This window comes from Somniosus microcephalus, chromosome 2, assembly GCF_052327205.1.
Source record: "Somniosus microcephalus isolate GS21.2 chromosome 2, FLI_Smic_1.0, whole genome shotgun sequence".
Lineage (NCBI taxonomy): Eukaryota > Metazoa > Chordata > Chondrichthyes > Squaliformes > Somniosidae > Somniosus > Somniosus microcephalus.
The window spans coordinates 211,543,333-211,561,150 of NC_140988.1; the positions used below are offsets into that span (position 1 = coordinate 211,543,333).

Sequence of the window (17,818 nt, forward strand, 5' to 3'; positions counted from 1 at the left end):
CAAAGCTTTGTTGATGCATGTTCAATGAAAGCTTCTGACTGGTAAAGATAATCTGGTCACCTACTATTCCTATATAATCACGCTCCAGGCTTGTGTGGCCCTCAATTCCACAGTTCTGATGCCAAAAAGAGAATTCAAAATTCAGGCATTTTTCTAAACCAAGTGTTTATTTTATATGCAAGTACAAGAACAGCAAAGTGCGTTACAGGTCAGCACAGTGTGAATGTGGTGACATTAAAATAAACTCTCAAGCTGTAATTGTACATGGCTTAAAAGGTTCTTAAATCAGGAGACAGACCAGTCTTCAGTCAAATGGACGACTATATTGAGATAAGTACAGGCAAATCTTCCCTCTCCTCTTCATTTCACACGAGTGTAGTTCCCACCACTCCAGCTGCAGACCAATTCCTCTTAATTTTGTGCTGTCCATTCCGAGTCCCATCTTCACTCACAATGGGGCAGTCACCTCAATTCACTTTCCAGTAAAGAAACATTTCACACTAGGAAAACAGTATAACCTCTGCAAGATGCATGGTCCTAAAATATAAAATTATACAAAATTAACCTCATTTTAATGGAAGCGAGTTACAGATGTTAACAGAAATCAAAACTGCACATTTATCTAGAAACTCTGATACAGAAGAGATCCTATGCTAAAATTTGACAAGTAATTTCCTATTTTTTAGTGCCTGCCATCTATGAAATCTTACACTGATCTTGGAGAATGAAGGGTAGAAAAGGAGGAATGGAAGATATTACTTAAGTTGTCTTTAAGTTTTATCACAAGCACAGAGGCTGTCTGCCCTTTTGGGCTTTTTAAACCAAGAGGGAAAAAATTGATTGATTTTACATCACAATTCCTTCTTGCAAAAATATTAGATTTTGAAATACTTACTCAAGATAAGCTATAAATATGTGAACCTCCAGTTCCCTTCCACCTCCCAATTCAAATTAGCATTAATATCCTAATACCAGCAGTTTTTGAAATTATACTATCTACAGTCATACCTCAACAGGTGGGTCTCGCGCCACTTGCTGTGAAGGTCCAATTCAGCACTGCCACAATGTTAAAAAAGTTATTTTTCTTCAGGCTGCTTGTTGTCCAGTTTAGGATGTCTGTGGTAGCGTCGCAGCAGAATAAAGTCGAAAATGAAAACATCTCATCACATCGGCAGTTCTTTGAAGCCATGGACAGTTGGGTGTTCCTCACCAACACCACCTGTACATTGGTGTACAAATACTACAGAACGAGGCACCTGTTCATTGCACATATTGCATCCACGTAGACAGAAAAGGTTTTTGGCGGAGATAAACACTACAGCACACTTTTTTGTCAGCTTGTAGTCTCAATAGAAACAACAGTGTCAGTAGAAAACACTCAAAAAAATTGCATGGACATAATCGGGTGCAGAAGATATGATTCTGCCCTACTCAGATTGACGGACATTCTATGCAAATATGACTGCGGTATCTTGTCCCCCCTCATCCTCCCTGCAGCATTTGATATGGTGGACCACACTATCCTCCTTCACCTCCAATTCAGCCCAAAGTTCCATCCCTGGCCGTGTCCCATTCCTCATTTTCACATTGCATCTGCAAGCATGGGTTCGGCTTTCACATGTATGCTGATGAAACCCAGATTTCTCTCTCCACTGCCACCATTCGATTTCCCCATCGCTAAACTGAATACCACTGCACAACACTGAGCTTCAAATCCAACATCCCATCCATTACCAAGATCATCTACTTCACCTCCAACATCACCAGTCCCAACCCCAACCTTACCACCAATGCCGCTGAAATCCTCATTAATGCCATGTCACCTTCAGACTATTTTTTCATCATCCTCCTTAACGGCCTCCCAAGCTCCAACCCTGCCTACAGTTCGCCAAAACTCTGGCCCACGTCCTATTCCACCTAAATTCCCACTCACCTTTCACCCCATCCTTCCCAACCAGCACTGGCTTCTCACCCTTCAGTGCATGGACTTCAAAATTCTCATCCACTTTTATCAAATCCCTCCAAAGTACCGCTTCACCCAACCTCAACCAGGCCTGTGCCCTGACTCATGCCCTCCACTTGGCAAACACTAGTTCTCTGACCCTGCTATCATCAGCAGATCTTTCAACATCTTACCCTCACACTCTGAAACTTCTTTCTCCTTGCATCATTACATCTCACTTTAAAAATCCCTTTAAACAACAAACTTGCATTTATATAGCTTCATGACCGCAGGAAATCCCAAAACAATATACAGTCAATTGGGACTCTATTCATTGGAGTTCAGAAGAATGAGAGGCGATCTTATTGAAACATATAAGATTGTGAAGGGGCTTGATCGGGTGGATGCGGTGAGGATGTTCCCAATGATGGGTGAAACTAGAACTAGGGGGCATAATCTTAGAATAAGGGGCTGCTCTTTCAAAACTGAGATGAGGAGAAACTTCTTCACTCAGAGGGTGGTAGGTTTGTGGAATTTGCTGCCCCAGAAAGCTGTGGAAGCTACATCATTAAATAAATTTAAAACAGAAATAGATAGTTTCCTAGAAGTAAAGGGAATTAAGGGTTACGGGGAGCGGGCAGGAAATTGGACATGAGTCTAGGTTCGGAATGGTCATGGCCCTGTGGGTAGTGGAGCGGGCCCAGGGGCCGTGTAGCCTGGTTCTGCTCCTACTTCTTGTGTTCTAATTCTGTGTTAGATTTCAGGAGATGGTTTTATTCCTGTTCCTGGCTGGGGTGGAGATCGCCTTTACAGAAGGCAAGTACTGTAGAAAATATAGGGACAGAGTGATCTCCTGGAAGAGTTTCGATTGCCTAGATGGGTCGGAGAGGAGTTTCCCAGATTTTTTCTCCCAAATTGGCCATTGGGTTTTTTAATCTGGTTTTTCGCCTCTCCCGGGAGATCACATGGGTTCGGGTGGGATGGAGAGTGATAGAAGATTTGAGATCAGATCAGCCATGATCTTATTGATTGGTGGAGCAGGCTCAAGGGGCCGATTGGCCTACTCCTGCTCCTATTTCTTATGTTCTTATGTTCAATGAAGTATTTATTTTGAAGTGTATTCATCTTTATTTTCAAATCCCTCCATGGCCTCATCCCTCCGTCCCTGTAACCTCCTCCAGCCCTACAACCCTCAGATCTCCACACTCCCAATTCTGGCCTCTTGCACATTCCCGATTTTCATTGCTTCACCATTCACAGCCGTGCTGTCAGCTGCCAAGGCCCTAAGCTCTGGAATTTCCTCCCTAAAGCTCTCCGCTTCCTAACTCTCTCTCCTCCTTTAAGACACTCATTAAAACCCACCCAATATCTCATGTGGCTTGGTGTCAAATTTTGTTTCATAATGCTCCTGTGATGTGCCCTGGGGACATTTTACTACATTGAAGGTGCTATATAATGCAAGTTGTCATTGAAACGCAACAGCCAAATTGTGCACAGCAAGATCCACCAAACAGCAATGTGATTTTAGCGATGCTGGTTGAGGGATAAATATTGGCCAGGACTTCTTTGAAATAGTGCCATGGGATCTTTCATGCCCACCTGAGGGGGCAGACGGGGGGCTCGGTTTAACGTTTCAGTCAAAAGATGGCACTTCTGACAGTGCAACATTCCCTCAGTACTGCACTGGAGTGTCAGCCTAGATTTTGTGCTCACCGCTGGAGTGGTACTTGAACCCACAACCTTCTGACTCAGGTGAGTGTGCTACCAACTAAACTCCATGCTCTTTGATCAGCCCACACTTATCCTAGTGCTCAATCACTATGTGTCTGATCATAGAGCACAGATGATCGTTTACAGTAACTTGTCCACAGCTGATGTTAAACTGACAAGTCTGTAGTTACCAGATTTCTCCTTGGTCAAGTCATAGAAGATTAGGAGCTAGTTTGTATATTCTTCTTCCAATCTGGCTGCAAGGAATTTACATCTTTACACAACATATACACACAGACATAAATGCACTCAATGACAGACTAGGCTAAGAAATCCCTCATCAATCCAGAGGAACATTAAGGAGCTCTCACAAACAAGCCTCCTGATCCCTAGGAAGAATACATGAAAAGTTCAAAAGTCACCCTTGGGGTTTCTGCTCCAGAAGTGGTCAGTTCACTGCCGAGCTTTCCCACAGATCATCCACAACTTTTGAAGGAATTCACTTTCCCTCTTCTCCCTCCCTCTGGGGCTGAACAGGGGAATTCAGCAGGGTATGGACCCACAATTCCCATTCACTAAAATGGATCACCTTTGCTAGATCAACTGTACATCCTTAGATGTCATGTAAGACTCTGACCAATTCAGCTACATGTCAGGAAAACTCCCTCCATAAGTCATGATTTTCAGCCAGAAAAGGAGTCCAATCAGCTGGACTCACAAGACAGGCAGATATTTACACAGGGAGCTTTTCAAATGAAGGCACAATGCCACCTGACCCCAACACACAGGCAAAATATTCACAGAAATGGGCTTGACCCAGATTGATACCCAGTGATGGCAGACCGACCCGCCCCACCAGACAAGAGACTGAATCCAACAACAGATGCTCAAAAGAGGTGAAAAATTGATTAATATATTTAAAAAAACGTCATGAACGCGACGGAACTGCGGCCAAGAAAGAAGCGCGGACCCAGGAAGAGAATGGCGGAGTGTCGGTGAGATCGGAGTGGAGCAGGGCTGCGGAGCGGCGGCCCGGCAAACACCGGCCTCCGCCCTGTCCCAGGGCCCCTACCACCGGCCTCCGCCCCTGGTCCAGGGCCCCTGCCACCGGCCTCCGCCCCTGGTCCAGGGCCCGACACCAGTCACCGGCCTCCGCCCCTGGCCCAGGGCCTGACACCGGCCTCCGCCCCTGGCCCAGGGCCCCTGACACCGGCCTCAGGCCCCCACCCGCCAAACACTGAGCCCAGACTACAGCCACAAGCCCCGGGCCGCTCTGCCGGCAGCAAAGCCCTGCGCACGGAGGCTGCTCCCGGCCAGACTCCCCATCCCCCCGCGCGCTTACCATGTCACCTTCCCTTCCGCCACCACATTTGGCGCCAACAATTTCAACGCGCAGGCGTGCGGCGCATGCGGATGACGTCAGGCCCCAGCTGGCCGCCGCGCCCGGATCAGGTGACGTTTGATTGACAGGCGCGGAATCGGCAGGAAACTGGGTCACTGCAGCTTTATTATCAAAAACAATGGTGTCGTGTCACTAACCGTCCTCGAAATGTCGTGGCGAGATTTAGGTCACAAAGTATTGAGACGCATCACAAGGAAGAAAGCAAGCAGCTACAATTTACCTCGGAATGTGCCTATTTGGACCATTTCCCCACAGATAGTAACCTCACCAGTAGCCTACAAGGTGCAGGTCAGGTTAAAACAGCTCCATTTTAGCAGCTAAATATTACAGCCTCCAGACCCAGATTACTGTCCAACAACATCAGGGAGACCAGCTGTTACATTTGTTTGTGCTTTTTATTCAACTCACTCTTGCTAATCATGAATGTTACTGCTAAAAATAATATCCAATACTGGTCTCCCTGAAATACCAACAGAAAATGCTGGGAAAACTCAGCAGGTCAGGCAACATCCGTGGAGAGAAATTTGAGTTGACGTTTCGGGTCGAAACCCTTCTTCAAAACTGGAAAGAAAATAAAATAGATCGAAGGCAAGGCTGCGATCGAACAAAAGAGACAATAAAAGGTATTCAAAGCCAGACGAGATGGTAATAGGCCCGTGGAGACAAAAGGCAGCTGAGATTAGGTGTGAAGTGTACTGGCAGGTAAGAGACAGCTGCCAGGTGAGAGAGAGAAACAAAACGAAAGGAGCGGGGGGGAGGGGAGGGGAAAGGAGGACCTAAAACAAAGGGGTGGAAAAAATTATAAGTAAAAAAGTAATAGGGGCCGAGGTTATGATCTGAAATTGTTGAACTCGATATTGAGTCCGGAAGTCTGCAAAGTGCCTAGTCGGAAGGTGAGTTGCTGTTCCTCGAGTTTACGTTGAGCTTCCGTGGAACAATACAAGAGGCCAAGGACGGTGAGGTCTGAGTGGGAATGGAGCGGTGAATTAAAATGACAGGCAACCGGAAGCTCGGGGTCACCCTTACGGACTGAACGGAGGTGTTCCGCAAAGCGGTCACCCAATCTGCGTTTGGTCTCCCCAATGTAGAGGAGACCGCATCGTGAGCAGCGAATACAGTATACTAGATTGCAAGAAATACAAGTAAATCGCTGTTTCACCTGGAAGGGATGTTTGGGGCCCTGGACAGTGGGAAGGGGGGAGGTATAGGGGCAGGTGTTACATCTGTGCTTGCACGGGAAGGTGCCAGGGGAAGGGCTGTTTGGGGTGATAGAGGAGTGGACTAGGGTGTCTCGGAGGGAGCGGTCCCTACGGAATGCTGAAAGGGGAGGGGAAGATGTGTTTGGTGGTGGGATCACTTTGGAGGTAGCGGAAATGGCGGAGGATGATCCGTTGAATGTGGAGGCTGGTGGGGTGAAAGGTGAGGACAAGGGGAACCCTATCGTGGTTCCGGGAGGGAGGGGCAGGGGTGAGGGCAGAAGTGCGGGAGATAGAACAGACACGGTCGAGGGCTGTGTTGACCACGGTAGAGGGGAATCCTCGGTTGCGGAAAAAGGAAGACATGTCGGAAGCACTGGTGTGGAAGGTGGCATTGTCGGAGCAGATACGGCGGAGACGGAGAAACTGGGAGAATGGAATAGAGTCCTTACAGGAGGCGGGGTGGGAGGAAGTGTAGTCCAGGTAGCTGTGGGAGTCAGTGGGCTTGTAGTGAATATTGGTCGATAATCTATCCCCAGAGATGGAGACGGAGAAGTCGAGGAAGGGAAGAGTCAGAGGTGGACCATGTGAAGGTGAGGGAAGGGTGGAAATTGGAGGCAAAGTGAATGAAATTGTCTAGTTCGGGGCGAGAGCAGGAAACGGCACCGATACAGTCATCGATGTACCGAAGAGGTGAGGGAGGGGACCTGAGTAGGACTGAAACAAAGATTGTTCCACATAGCCCACGAAAAGGCAGGCATAGCTAGGACCCATGCAGGTACCCATAGCAACACCCTTGATTTGGAGGAAATGATGTTGTTGGACAGTAATCTGGGTCTGAAGGCTGTAATATTTAGCTGCTAAAATGGAGCTGTTTTAACCTGACCTGCACCTTGTAGGCTACTGATGCTGTCTCATGGATCCAGAGCTGAAATATCCTCATCTCAGGATTTTAAATCCTTAAATCGTGCATTTAGTTTCTGAATCCTTGCATTATAAAGTCATTTGATACATATCCATGACCTGGACTTGGATGTAATGGGCATAATTTCAAAGTTTGCAGATGACACAAAACTTGGAAATGTAGTAAACAGTGAGGATGATAGTAGCAGACTTCAGGAGGGCACAGACTGGTGAAATGCGCAGACACATGGCACATAAAATTTAGTGAAGAATGCATTTAGAAGGAAAAATGGGGAGCGGCAATATAAATTAAATGGTACAATTTTAAATGGGGTGCCGGAACAGAGACATGAGGGTTCATATGCACAAATCTTTGAAGGTGGCAACACAAATTGAGAATGCTGTTAAATAAAACATGAGACCCTTGGCTTTATAAATAGAGGCCTAGACTACAAAAGCAAGGAAGTTAAGGTAAAACTTTAATAATCACTGGTTGGGCCTCAGCTAGAGTATTGTATCCAATTCTGAGCACCACACTTTAGGAAGGGTGTCAAGGTTTTGGAGAGAGTGCTAAGGATATTTACTAGAATGGTACTAGGGATGAGAGACTTCAGTTATGCAGAGAGATCAGAGAAGCTGGGATTGTTCCCCTTAGAGCAGAGAAGGTAAAGGGCAGATTTAATAGAGGTTTTCAAATGTATGAGGGGTTTTCAGAGAGTAAATAAGGAGAAATTTTCCACTGGCAGGAGAGTCGGTAACCCGGCGGAATAAATTTAAAGTAATTGGTTAAAAAAAAAAACGGGTAATTAGGAGAATTTCTTTTACACAGCAAGTTGTTAATATCTGGAATGCACTGCCTGAAAAGGTGGTGGAAGCAGATTCAATAGTAACTTCCAAAAGTGAATTGGATAAATATTTGAAAAGGAGAAATTTTCAGGGCTGTGGGGAAAAGGCAGGGGAGTGGGACTAATTGGGTAACTCTTTCAAAGTCTCAGCACAGACATGTGGGCCGAATGGCCTCCTGTGTTCTGTGATGCTATGATTTTCTACACAATGTTTTTAAGGAATGTTTATAAAGTATAGCAATTTCATACAATGGGGAAAGAGATGGGGCCCTAGAAATAGTAGATGCATTGCTGGTCATCTTCCAGAACTCGATAGACTCTGGAACAGTACCCATGGATTGGAGGGTAGCAAATGTTACCCCACTATTCAAAAAAGGTGGCAGAGAAAAAGCGGGGAATTATAGACCGGTAAGCCTGACATCGGTAGTGGGGAAAATGCTAGAGTCCATTATAAAAGATGTAATAGCAGAGCACTTGGAAAGCAGTGACAGGATCGGACAAAGTCAACATGGATTTACAAAAGGTAAATCATGCTAGACTAATCTACTGGAATTTTTTCAGAATGTAACTGGTAAAATAGATAAGGGAGAACCAGTGGATGAGGTGTATTTGTGGTGTGGAGATGCCGGTGTTGGACTGGGGTGGACAAATGTAAGAAATCACACAACACCAGGTTATAGTCCAACAGCTTTATTTGAAATCACAAGCTTTCGGAGCGCTGCTCCTTCGTCAGATGAAGTGGAGAGATGCATAAAAACACAGCTTATATAGTCAGAGAATAATGTCAGATGTTTACAGGTAATCTTTCTAACTGCCATTTATCACACCTCGGCAGAGAGATAAACACAGCAATCAAAGGTGTAAATGGTGTCCAAACAGGTCAGTCAGGAAACATTACATCAAAGAACAATGAGGTGGGGTCACAAGGGGTCAAATGTTGCAGATGCTGGGGTCTGTATGAAAAACAAAAAAACAGACAAAAAATTTTTTTTTCCTGGAAATCACAGCAGGTCCGGCCGCATCTGTGTGGAGAGAACAAGCCAACGACGACTCGAGTCTGGATGACCCTATGTCAGGTGGGGTTACATGTAGCGTGACACGAACCCAAGATCTCGGTTGAGGCTGTCCTCATGGGTGCAGAACTTGGCTATCAGTTTCTGCTCGACGATTTTGCGTTGTGTGTTTCGAAGGCCGCCTTGGAGAATGCTTACCCGAAGATCGGAGGCTGAATGTCCTTGACTGCTGAAGTGTTCCCCGACTGGGAGGGAACACTCCTGCCTGGCGATTGTTGCGCGGTGTCCGTTCATCCGTTGTCGAAGTGTCTGCAAGGTCTTGCCGATGTACCATGCTCCGGGGCATCCTTTCCTGCAACGTATGAGGTAGACAACGTTGGCCGAGTCACATGAGTATCTATCTATATATATAAAAGGATACTTCTGTCTGTCATTCCGTCTGTCTTTCTGTCTGTCTTGAATTAACTCGAAAGTTATAGAGCGTACCTACACGTGCGTTACGTCGAAAGAAAGCTGACGATTCCAGAACCGTCCTAAGCGTATTTACGTTTCGGCCGGACAAAAATTGCGCCCGCGGTATCCAAAAAACGTTCAACATTCCGCTCATTATCCGCTCATTAGCATCGAGTGACGTCGAGGTCGACCAATCGTACGGCGGGTTCCTGGCGCGTGCGGCCGGGCCCTCCTACGGTTGAGTGACGGGACGATTGACCGATCCTACGCTTCGGTGACCTGACGGTCGACCAATCGGTGCGTGTGTGGGCGGGCCTTATCGTTCTGAACCGAGGTGAGTCGCCGCCATCTTGATTCCAAACTTTTCCTTTCTTTTTCCTGCTTTCTGCGTCTTTAAAAAAAAAGTTGCTTTTAAAACACATATTGTTTTTTAAAAAAGTTAATTACTTTCTAAATCTTTTATCTAATCTCATTAATTTTCCTACCTTTCCCCGTTTTTCCAGGTAGGCCTCGAAGCCTCGGCCTCCTCCGCACCCACGCCCGAGCTAGGCACCTCCCGGCCCCAGTCAACAAGTGGCCCCCGATCGCCGCCATCTTTGTGTAGGCTGGAGGGGCGGGCCTCAGCCGAGCGCCGCTACCTTAGTAAAGGGTGCGCGTGCAGCAGGAGCAGCTGAGACGCGGCGTCTCTGTTCCCCGCTCGGCTTGGGCGGGGGGGGGCGGGGCTCTCGGGAGTGCTGATCTCGGGCGGGGCTTGGAGAGCGGGAAGGGTTACCCCGGCAACCGGGCCCGCCGGCCGTCTCTCACAGCCGCAATCGGCGCTCTTCAAGCCAACTCGGGAGGGCAGGGCCATGTCAGTGCTTGGGGCGGCACGGAGCTCCGTGGAGCCATCGCCGGTGCTGGGCTCGGGTGCTTTGTGGCCTGCGGCCGAACAGCAGCTGCGGACCTCGAGCTGATCGGGGCGCTGGACTCGGCTGGGCCATGTCGTTGCGGGTGTTCGCCTCGGCCAACGGCATCAGGGTGACGGCCGAGGCCGCCAAAAGCGTCCAAGGGAACGCGTTCATCCAGGTGCCGAGGCCCGGGCCCCGGGGCGGAAAGAGGGATTGGAGTGGGGGATGAGGGCTCAGGCAGGGGAGAGAGAGAGAGGGGGGAGGAAGGGGGTAGGGAGGTGGTGAGAGGGAGGGGGGGAAGAGGGAGGAGGGGGAAAGGGAGGGGGGAAGAGGTAGGAGGGGGAGGGAGCGGTAGATGGGGAGGGGGGGAAGAGAGGTAGGAGGGGGAGGGGGGGAAGAGGTAGGAGGAGGAGGGGGAAGAGAGGTAGGAGGGGGAGGGGGAAGAGAGGTGGGGGGGAAGAGAGGTAGGAGGGGGAGGGGGGGAAGAGAGGTAGGAGGGGGAGGGGGGGAAGAGAGATAGGAGGGGGAGGGGGGAAGAGAGGTAGGAGGGGAAGAGAGGTAGGAGGGGGAGGGGGGGAAGAGGGGGAGGGGGGAAGAGGGGGAGGGGGAAGAGGGGGAGGGGGAAGAGAGGTAGGAGGGGGGAAGAGAGGTAGGAGGGGGGAAGAGAGGTGGGGAAGAGAGGTAGGAGGGGAAGGGGGGAAGAGAGGAGAGTGGGGAAGAGAGGTAGGAGGGGGGGAAGAGAGGTAGGAGGGGAGGAAGAGGGGGAGGGGGGGAAGAGAGGTAGGAGGGGGAGGGGGGAAGAGAGGTAGGAGGGGGAGGGGGGAAGAGAGGTGGGAGGGGGGGAAGAGAGGTAGGAGAGGTAGAGAACAAGCCAACAACGACTCGAGTCTGGATGACCCTACGTCAGGTGGGGATACATGTAGCGTGACATGAACCCAAGATCTCGGTTCTCTCCACACAGATGCGGCCGGACCTGCTGTGATTTCCAGCAAAAAAAAATGTTTTTTGTCTGTTTTTTTGTTTTTCATACAGACCCCAGCATCTGCAACATTTGACCCCTTGTGACCCCACCTCATTGTTCTTTGATGTAATGTTTCCTGACTGACCTGTTTGGACACCATTTACACCTTTGATTGCTGTGTTTATCTCTCTGCCGAGGTGTGATAAATGGCAGTTAGAAAGATTACCTGTAAACATCTGACATTATTCTCTGACTATATAAGCTGTGTTTTTATGCATCTCTCCACTTCACCTGACGAAGGAGCAGCGCTCCGAAAGCTTGTGATTTCAAATAAAGCTGTTGGACTATAACCTGGTGTTGTGTGATTTCTTACATTAGAGGTGTATTTGGACTTTCAGAAGGCTTTCGATAAGGTCCCGCATAAGAGATTAGCGTGCAAAATTAAGGCACATGGGATTGGGGGCAAGGTATTGACTTGGATAGAGAACTGGTTGGCGGACAGAAAGCAAAGAGTTGGAATAAACGGGTCGTTTTCCGAGTGGCAGGCAGTGACTAGTGGGGTACCGCAAGGATCGGTCCTAGGACCCCAGCTGTTCACAATATATATTAATGATCTGGACGAGGGAATTGGATGTAATATCTGCAAACTTGCAGACGACACAAAGCTGGGTGGGAGGGTAAGCTGTGAGGAGGAGGTCATGAAACTCCAGTACGATTTGGACAGGTTAGGTGATTGGGCAGAAACATGGCAAATGCACTATAATGTGGATAAATGTGAGAGTATCCACTTTGGTGGCAAAAACAGGAAGGCAGATTATTATTTGAATGGCAATAGATTGGGAGAAGGGGAAGTGCAAAGAGACCTGGGTGTTCTTGTGCACCAGTCGCTGAAGGTAAGCATGCAGGTGCAGCAGGCAGTTAAAAAGGCAAATGGAATGTTGGCCTTCGTAGCAAGAGGGTTCGAGTACAGGAACAAGGATGTCTTGCTACAGTTGTACAGGGCCTTGGTGAGACCGCACCTTGAGTATTGTGTGCAGTTTTGGTCGCCTTACCTGAGGAAGGACGTTCTTGCCATGGAAGGAGTGCAGCGAAGATTCACCAGGCTGATACCTGGGATGGCAGGAATGACGTATGAGGAGAGATTGTGTCGATTGGGCTTATACTCACTGGAGTTTAGAAGATTGAGAGGGGATCTCATTGAAGCCTATAAAATTCTTTCAGGCCTGGACAGACTAGATGCTGGAAGGATGTTCCCGATGGTCGGTAAGTCCAGAACCAGGGGTCATAGTCTAAGGATAAGGGGTAGGCCATTTAAGACTGAAATGAGGAGGAATTTCTTCACCCAGAGAGTGGTGAACCTGTGGAATTCTCTGCCACAGAGGGCGGTGGAGGCCAGTTCATTAAATATATTCAAGAAAGAGTTGGATATATTTCTTAAGGCTAAAGGGATCAAGGGATATGGGGAGAAGGTAGGGACAGGGTACTGAATTTGGATGATCAGCCATGATCTCATTGAATGGTGGAGCAGGCTCGAAGGGCCGAATGGCCTACTCCTGCTCCTATCTTCTATATTTCTATGAGCAGGACAAGCAACAGCGTGACTCTTCAACCAATCAGATTGAAGAATCCTCACTGAGACATGCAGAGTCTAAACCAGGAAGTATGAATTAGAATATTTAATTCATTGTAAAATCATGTACAGAAAGCAAAATAAAGAGAGGAAAAGAAAGATGGGATTAAAAGAGGCAGAATAAAAAAGTTAAAAAAAACTTTAATTTTTAATTTTTTTCAAATCTCCAACAACAATTAAATTCTGAAGGAATGAGACTCCACACTTATAAAATTTAATTTTCAGTGCCGGAGAGGTTGTTTGGCAGTAATTAAGACTTACCACACCGTTAAAAATTCACTTAGACCTGAATGCACCAGCTTTAATTTTTTCTGGCATGTTTAGTAGGTAGCTAGTGGGTGAGTACAGAAACGTCATGCTCTTGCATGGATTTCAATACCAAGTCTATCGGTGAGAAACATAGAAGATAGGAGCAGGAGTAGGCCATTCGGCCCCTCAAGCCCACTCCGCCATTTAATGAGATCATGGCTGATCATCCAAATTCAGTACCCTGTCCCTGCTTTCTCCCCATATCCCTTGATCCCTTTAGCCTCAAAAAATATATCCAACTCCTTCTTGAATATATTTAATGAATTGGCCTCAACTGCCCTGTGTGGCAGAGAATTCCACAGGTTCACCACGCTCTGGGTGAAGAAATTCCTCCTCATCTCTGTCCTAAATGGCTTACCCCTTATCCTTAGACTGTGACCCCTGGTTCTGGACTCCCCAACCACCGGGAACATCCTTCCTGCATCTAGTCTGTCTAATCCTGTTAGAATTTTGTAAGTTTCAATGAAATCCCCTCATTTTTCTAAACTCCAGCGAGTAAAAGCCCAATCAACCCAATCTCTCCTCATACGGCATTCCTGCCATCCCAGGTATCAGCCTGGTGAATCTTCGCTGCACTCCCTCCATGGCAAGAACATCCTTCCTCAGATAAGGCGACCAAAACTGCACACAGTACTCAAGGTGTTGTCTCACCAAGGCCCTGTACAACTGCAGCAAGACATCCTTGTTCCTGTACTTAAACCCTCTCGCTACGAAGGAGCAGAGCAAATGGGACAGCAACTTCCGAATTTCTGTGTTTAACTGCGCATGTGCAGACTCTGGAAGTCACTGTCCGATTTACTCCACAATAAAGGTAAGCACTGTTAGCCTCACCATTATTATTACCGCAAAATCCGGGCCAGTATATTTACTTGTAAAGTTCTCTGCAGAATTTTTGTCGTAAGTTTTAGTCTGATAAAGATAAACAACTGCTGCAAGTACTTTTGCAGGTTCAGTTGATGTGTAGTCCAATAGACCATTACTGTATATAAAAAAGGAACCAAACATGGTAGTGGTACCCTGCAAATGCATGCAGGACAATGATCAATTGAGTCAATACTTTATTTGACAACAAAATGCAGAATGCTGCATTGTAATTTTAAAGGAGTAAACTCCAGGACAGAGTCATTATCGTCCCACTTAGGGATTACCTAAAAAGTGAAAGTTCTGTTTAATAGAAATCTAAAATCTAAAATAACTTTTTATTAACACTCCAGATATTATTCAATTTGCATCAAAACAAGAATTTATTTTGATTATATTTGGAATGGAATGCAATGCAAATCCGAATTAATTTTATCAAAATATAACTGTGATGTATGGTTCTTCCTACCCTCTTTGGTTACGTGCATCTGTTTTGTGCTGTGGATGAGATATTGGAGACAATATTGGCTGTACTTGAATTCTATGTAAAATAATGAAATTGTTTGGCAGGAGTAAGTGTGAGGATCATCATCTCTATAATTGAACTTGTAAACAGCAGTCAATAGAGCTTTATAAGGGGAAGATCCTGCTTGACCAATCTCCTTCATTTCTTTGAGGAAATGAAACCCAAGTGGCCAGTGGTAAACCTATAACATTCTGTACTTGAACTTCCAAAACACAAACACTCTGGAATCACTTAAGAAACAATTAGACGCTGCAATGCGGGGGGGGTGGTGGGGTGGTGGTGCGAGGAAGGGGAAACGTAGGGTCTTCAAGAGGAATGGTTTAAGGTGAGCCAAATGGCCTCCCTTATCCATCAGAATCTTGTTATCTTGTCAGGGTCTCTCCTCAGTGTGTCTGTTCTAGGCATTACTGAAATGTGCTGCTTTTCACAGATCATATTGTGTTGTTGTCGGACTTACCTGGGGATCTAGTGCATTCTACTCATCGTTTTGACTTCAAAAGCAGAATTACAGTAGGCTTTAAAATGCTTGAAAAACAAAGTGTAAAAAAACTCAAAGTTTCCTGGGGGACATGCCCACAGAATCCTCTAGGGAAAAATTTTTGCATAATTGCAGCTAACTTCCCCCTTCAAATTTGTTTAATCCACCACCGCAAAGATTGCATGTATGTGTATTTCAGTCCCCGCCACCCCCTCACCCACCAACACCACCCCCATCCCCCATAATACACTGGGTATAGCTGCAGCTTATGTCATGGTAAGCTCATGTCCCACTGCACTTCCATTGTAACTGCTTCAATCTGTTTAACATAGGTGAGACTGTTGGGTTTTCATTTTCACAGAAAAACAACCTGAATTGTGGAATATGATCTCAAAAAACTAAATCCTGAAATCCAATGTAATTAAAAAGTAATTTAACTTATTCAGTCACTTTCAAACAATGGCCTTAGCCATAGGCCTTTGTCCAGGAATGGAACCATTAAACAGATGAGAACGCTTCATGGATAGGTTGATTTTGGATGCTGTTCGCAGCCATCACTGAGAAGTCCTCCAAGTTATCACGCCGATCCATTTCATGCTGCTCTACCTCCAAAGCACCTGGGGCCACCGCCCCAGGAATTTCCATGCCCAGACCTTTTTTAGATGGCACAACAAGATACAACTATGCAGATAAACACTTGCGAACATATTGTGGGGGTCTTGCTAATCTTTCAAGGCAGCAAAAGCTTAAGGCCCCTATGGTTTTCTCTATCACAGCTCTAGTAGAGGCACATGCCTCAGTGTAGCGCTCCCCAGCTTCTGTTCTTGCTACTCATAGAGGAGACATTAGCCATGATAGCAAGGAGTACGATTTGTCACCCACAAGCCATCTGGTTACTTGACTGTCTTTCCTGAAGAGTTGAAAGTTGTCATGATGCTTTCATTCACAGGATGAATTCCCCAGTGCATCTTCCTCAAATGATGCCTCACTCACCTTTTCTCCGTCCTGTATTGTTCCTCCGCCTCCAATAAAATGGAGAACAAGGGAATCCCATAACTGTTAGCCTCAGAATCTCTTACTGTAGTTGGAGGACAAATATCCTGGTGGTCTCACAGACCTTTATTCTGTCAGAAGCAAGGTCATCTCTGTCTAGGTGCAACTCATAACAATGCCCCAAAACCTCTCCTGTAACTCAAGAAATCACTCTTCAAAGCTTCTCCAGGCTGCAGGCTCCAAAGTAAACATTTTCTCCAGTATCAACCGATGCTGGCAGCAGATACACCTCTTTAGAAACATAGAAACATAGAAGATAGGAGCAGGAGTAGGCCATTCGGCCCCTCGAGCCTGCTCCACCATTCAATGAGATCATGGCTGATCATCCAAATTCACTACCCTGTCCCTGCCTTCTCTCCATATCCCTTGATCCCTTTAGCCTTAAGAAATATATCCAACTCCTTCTTGAATATATTTAATGAATTGGCCTCCACTGCCTTCTGTGGTAGAGAATTCCACAGGTTCACCACTCTCTGGGTGAAGAAATTCCTCCTCATCTCTGTCCTAAATGGCTTACCCCTTATCCTTAGACTGTGACCTCTGGTTCTGGACTCCCCGACCATCGGGAACATCCAGCATCTAGTCTGCCTAGTCCTGTTAGAATTTTATAAGTTTCGATGAGATCCCCTCTCATTCTTCTAAACTGCAGCGAGTACAAGCCCAATCAACCTAATCTCTCCTCATACATCATTCCTGACGTCTCAGGTATCAGCCTGGTGAATCTTCGCTGCACTCCTTCCATGGCAAGAACATCCTTCCTCAGATAAGGCGACCAAAACTGCACACAATACTCAAGATGTGGTCTCACCAAGGCCCTGTACAACTGCAGCAAGACATCCTTGTTCCTGTATTCAAACCCTCTCGCTATGAAGGCCAACATACCAGGTCTTCTTAACCGCCTGCTGCACCTGCATACTTACTTTCAGCGACTGGTGCACAAGGACGCCCAGGTCTCGTTGCACTTCCCCTTCTCCCAATCTATTGCCATTCAGATAATAATCTGCCTTCCTGTTTTTGACACCAAAGTGGATAACCTCGCATTTATCCACATTATATTGCATCTGCCATGCTTCTGCCCAATCACCCAACCTGTCCAAATCATCCTGGAGTTTCTCGGCATCCTCCTCACAGCACACACGCCCACCCAGCTTTATGTCATCTGCAAACTTGGAGATATTACATCTAGTTCCCTCGTCCAGATCATTAATATATATTGTGAATAGCAGGGTCCAAGGACCGATCCCTGCGGTACCCCACTAATCACTGCCTGCCACTCGGAAAAAGACCCGTTCATTCCAACTCTTTGCTTCCTGTCTGCCAACCAGTTCTCTATCCAAGTCAGTACCTTACCCCCAATCCCATGTGCTTTAACTTTACATGCTAATCTCGTATGCGGGACCTTATCGAAAGCCTTTTGAAAATGCAAATACACCACATCCACTGGTTCTCCCTTATCTATTATACCAGTTACATCCTCAAAAAATTCCAGTAGATTAGTCAAGCACGATTTACCTTTTGTAAATCCGTGTTGTCTTTGTCCGATCCGGTCACTTTTTTCCAAGTGCTCTGCTATTACATCCTTTATAATGGACTCTAGCATTTTCCCCACTACCGATGTCAGGCTTACCAGTCTGTAATTCCCCGTTTTC

The 17,818-nt window shown here is 46.7% G+C and overlaps 1 protein-coding gene and 1 long non-coding RNA gene across 2 annotated transcripts in view; both read right to left on the reverse strand.

The window, feature by feature from the left end:
* rfc1 (replication factor C (activator 1) 1) overlaps nt 1–17,818 on the reverse strand; it is a 143,983-nt gene that overhangs the window by 113,067 nt on the left and 13,098 nt on the right. The window contains exons 2-3 of the mRNA XM_085965626.1: nt 14,121–14,268; nt 4,995–5,155 (exon numbers count right to left, since the gene is read on the reverse strand). Of these exons, the coding sequence (XP_085821752.1) occupies nt 4,995–5,155; nt 14,121–14,268 (309 nt within the window). The remainder of the gene's footprint in view (nt 1–4,994; nt 5,156–14,120; nt 14,269–17,818) is intronic.
* Nucleotides 149–4,988, reverse strand: LOC147123201 (uncharacterized). The gene is made up of 2 exons (XR_015073827.1): nt 1,009–4,988; nt 149–537 (listed from the first exon to the last, which is right to left on the reverse strand). It is a non-coding gene; the product is annotated as an uncharacterized LOC147123201 (long non-coding RNA).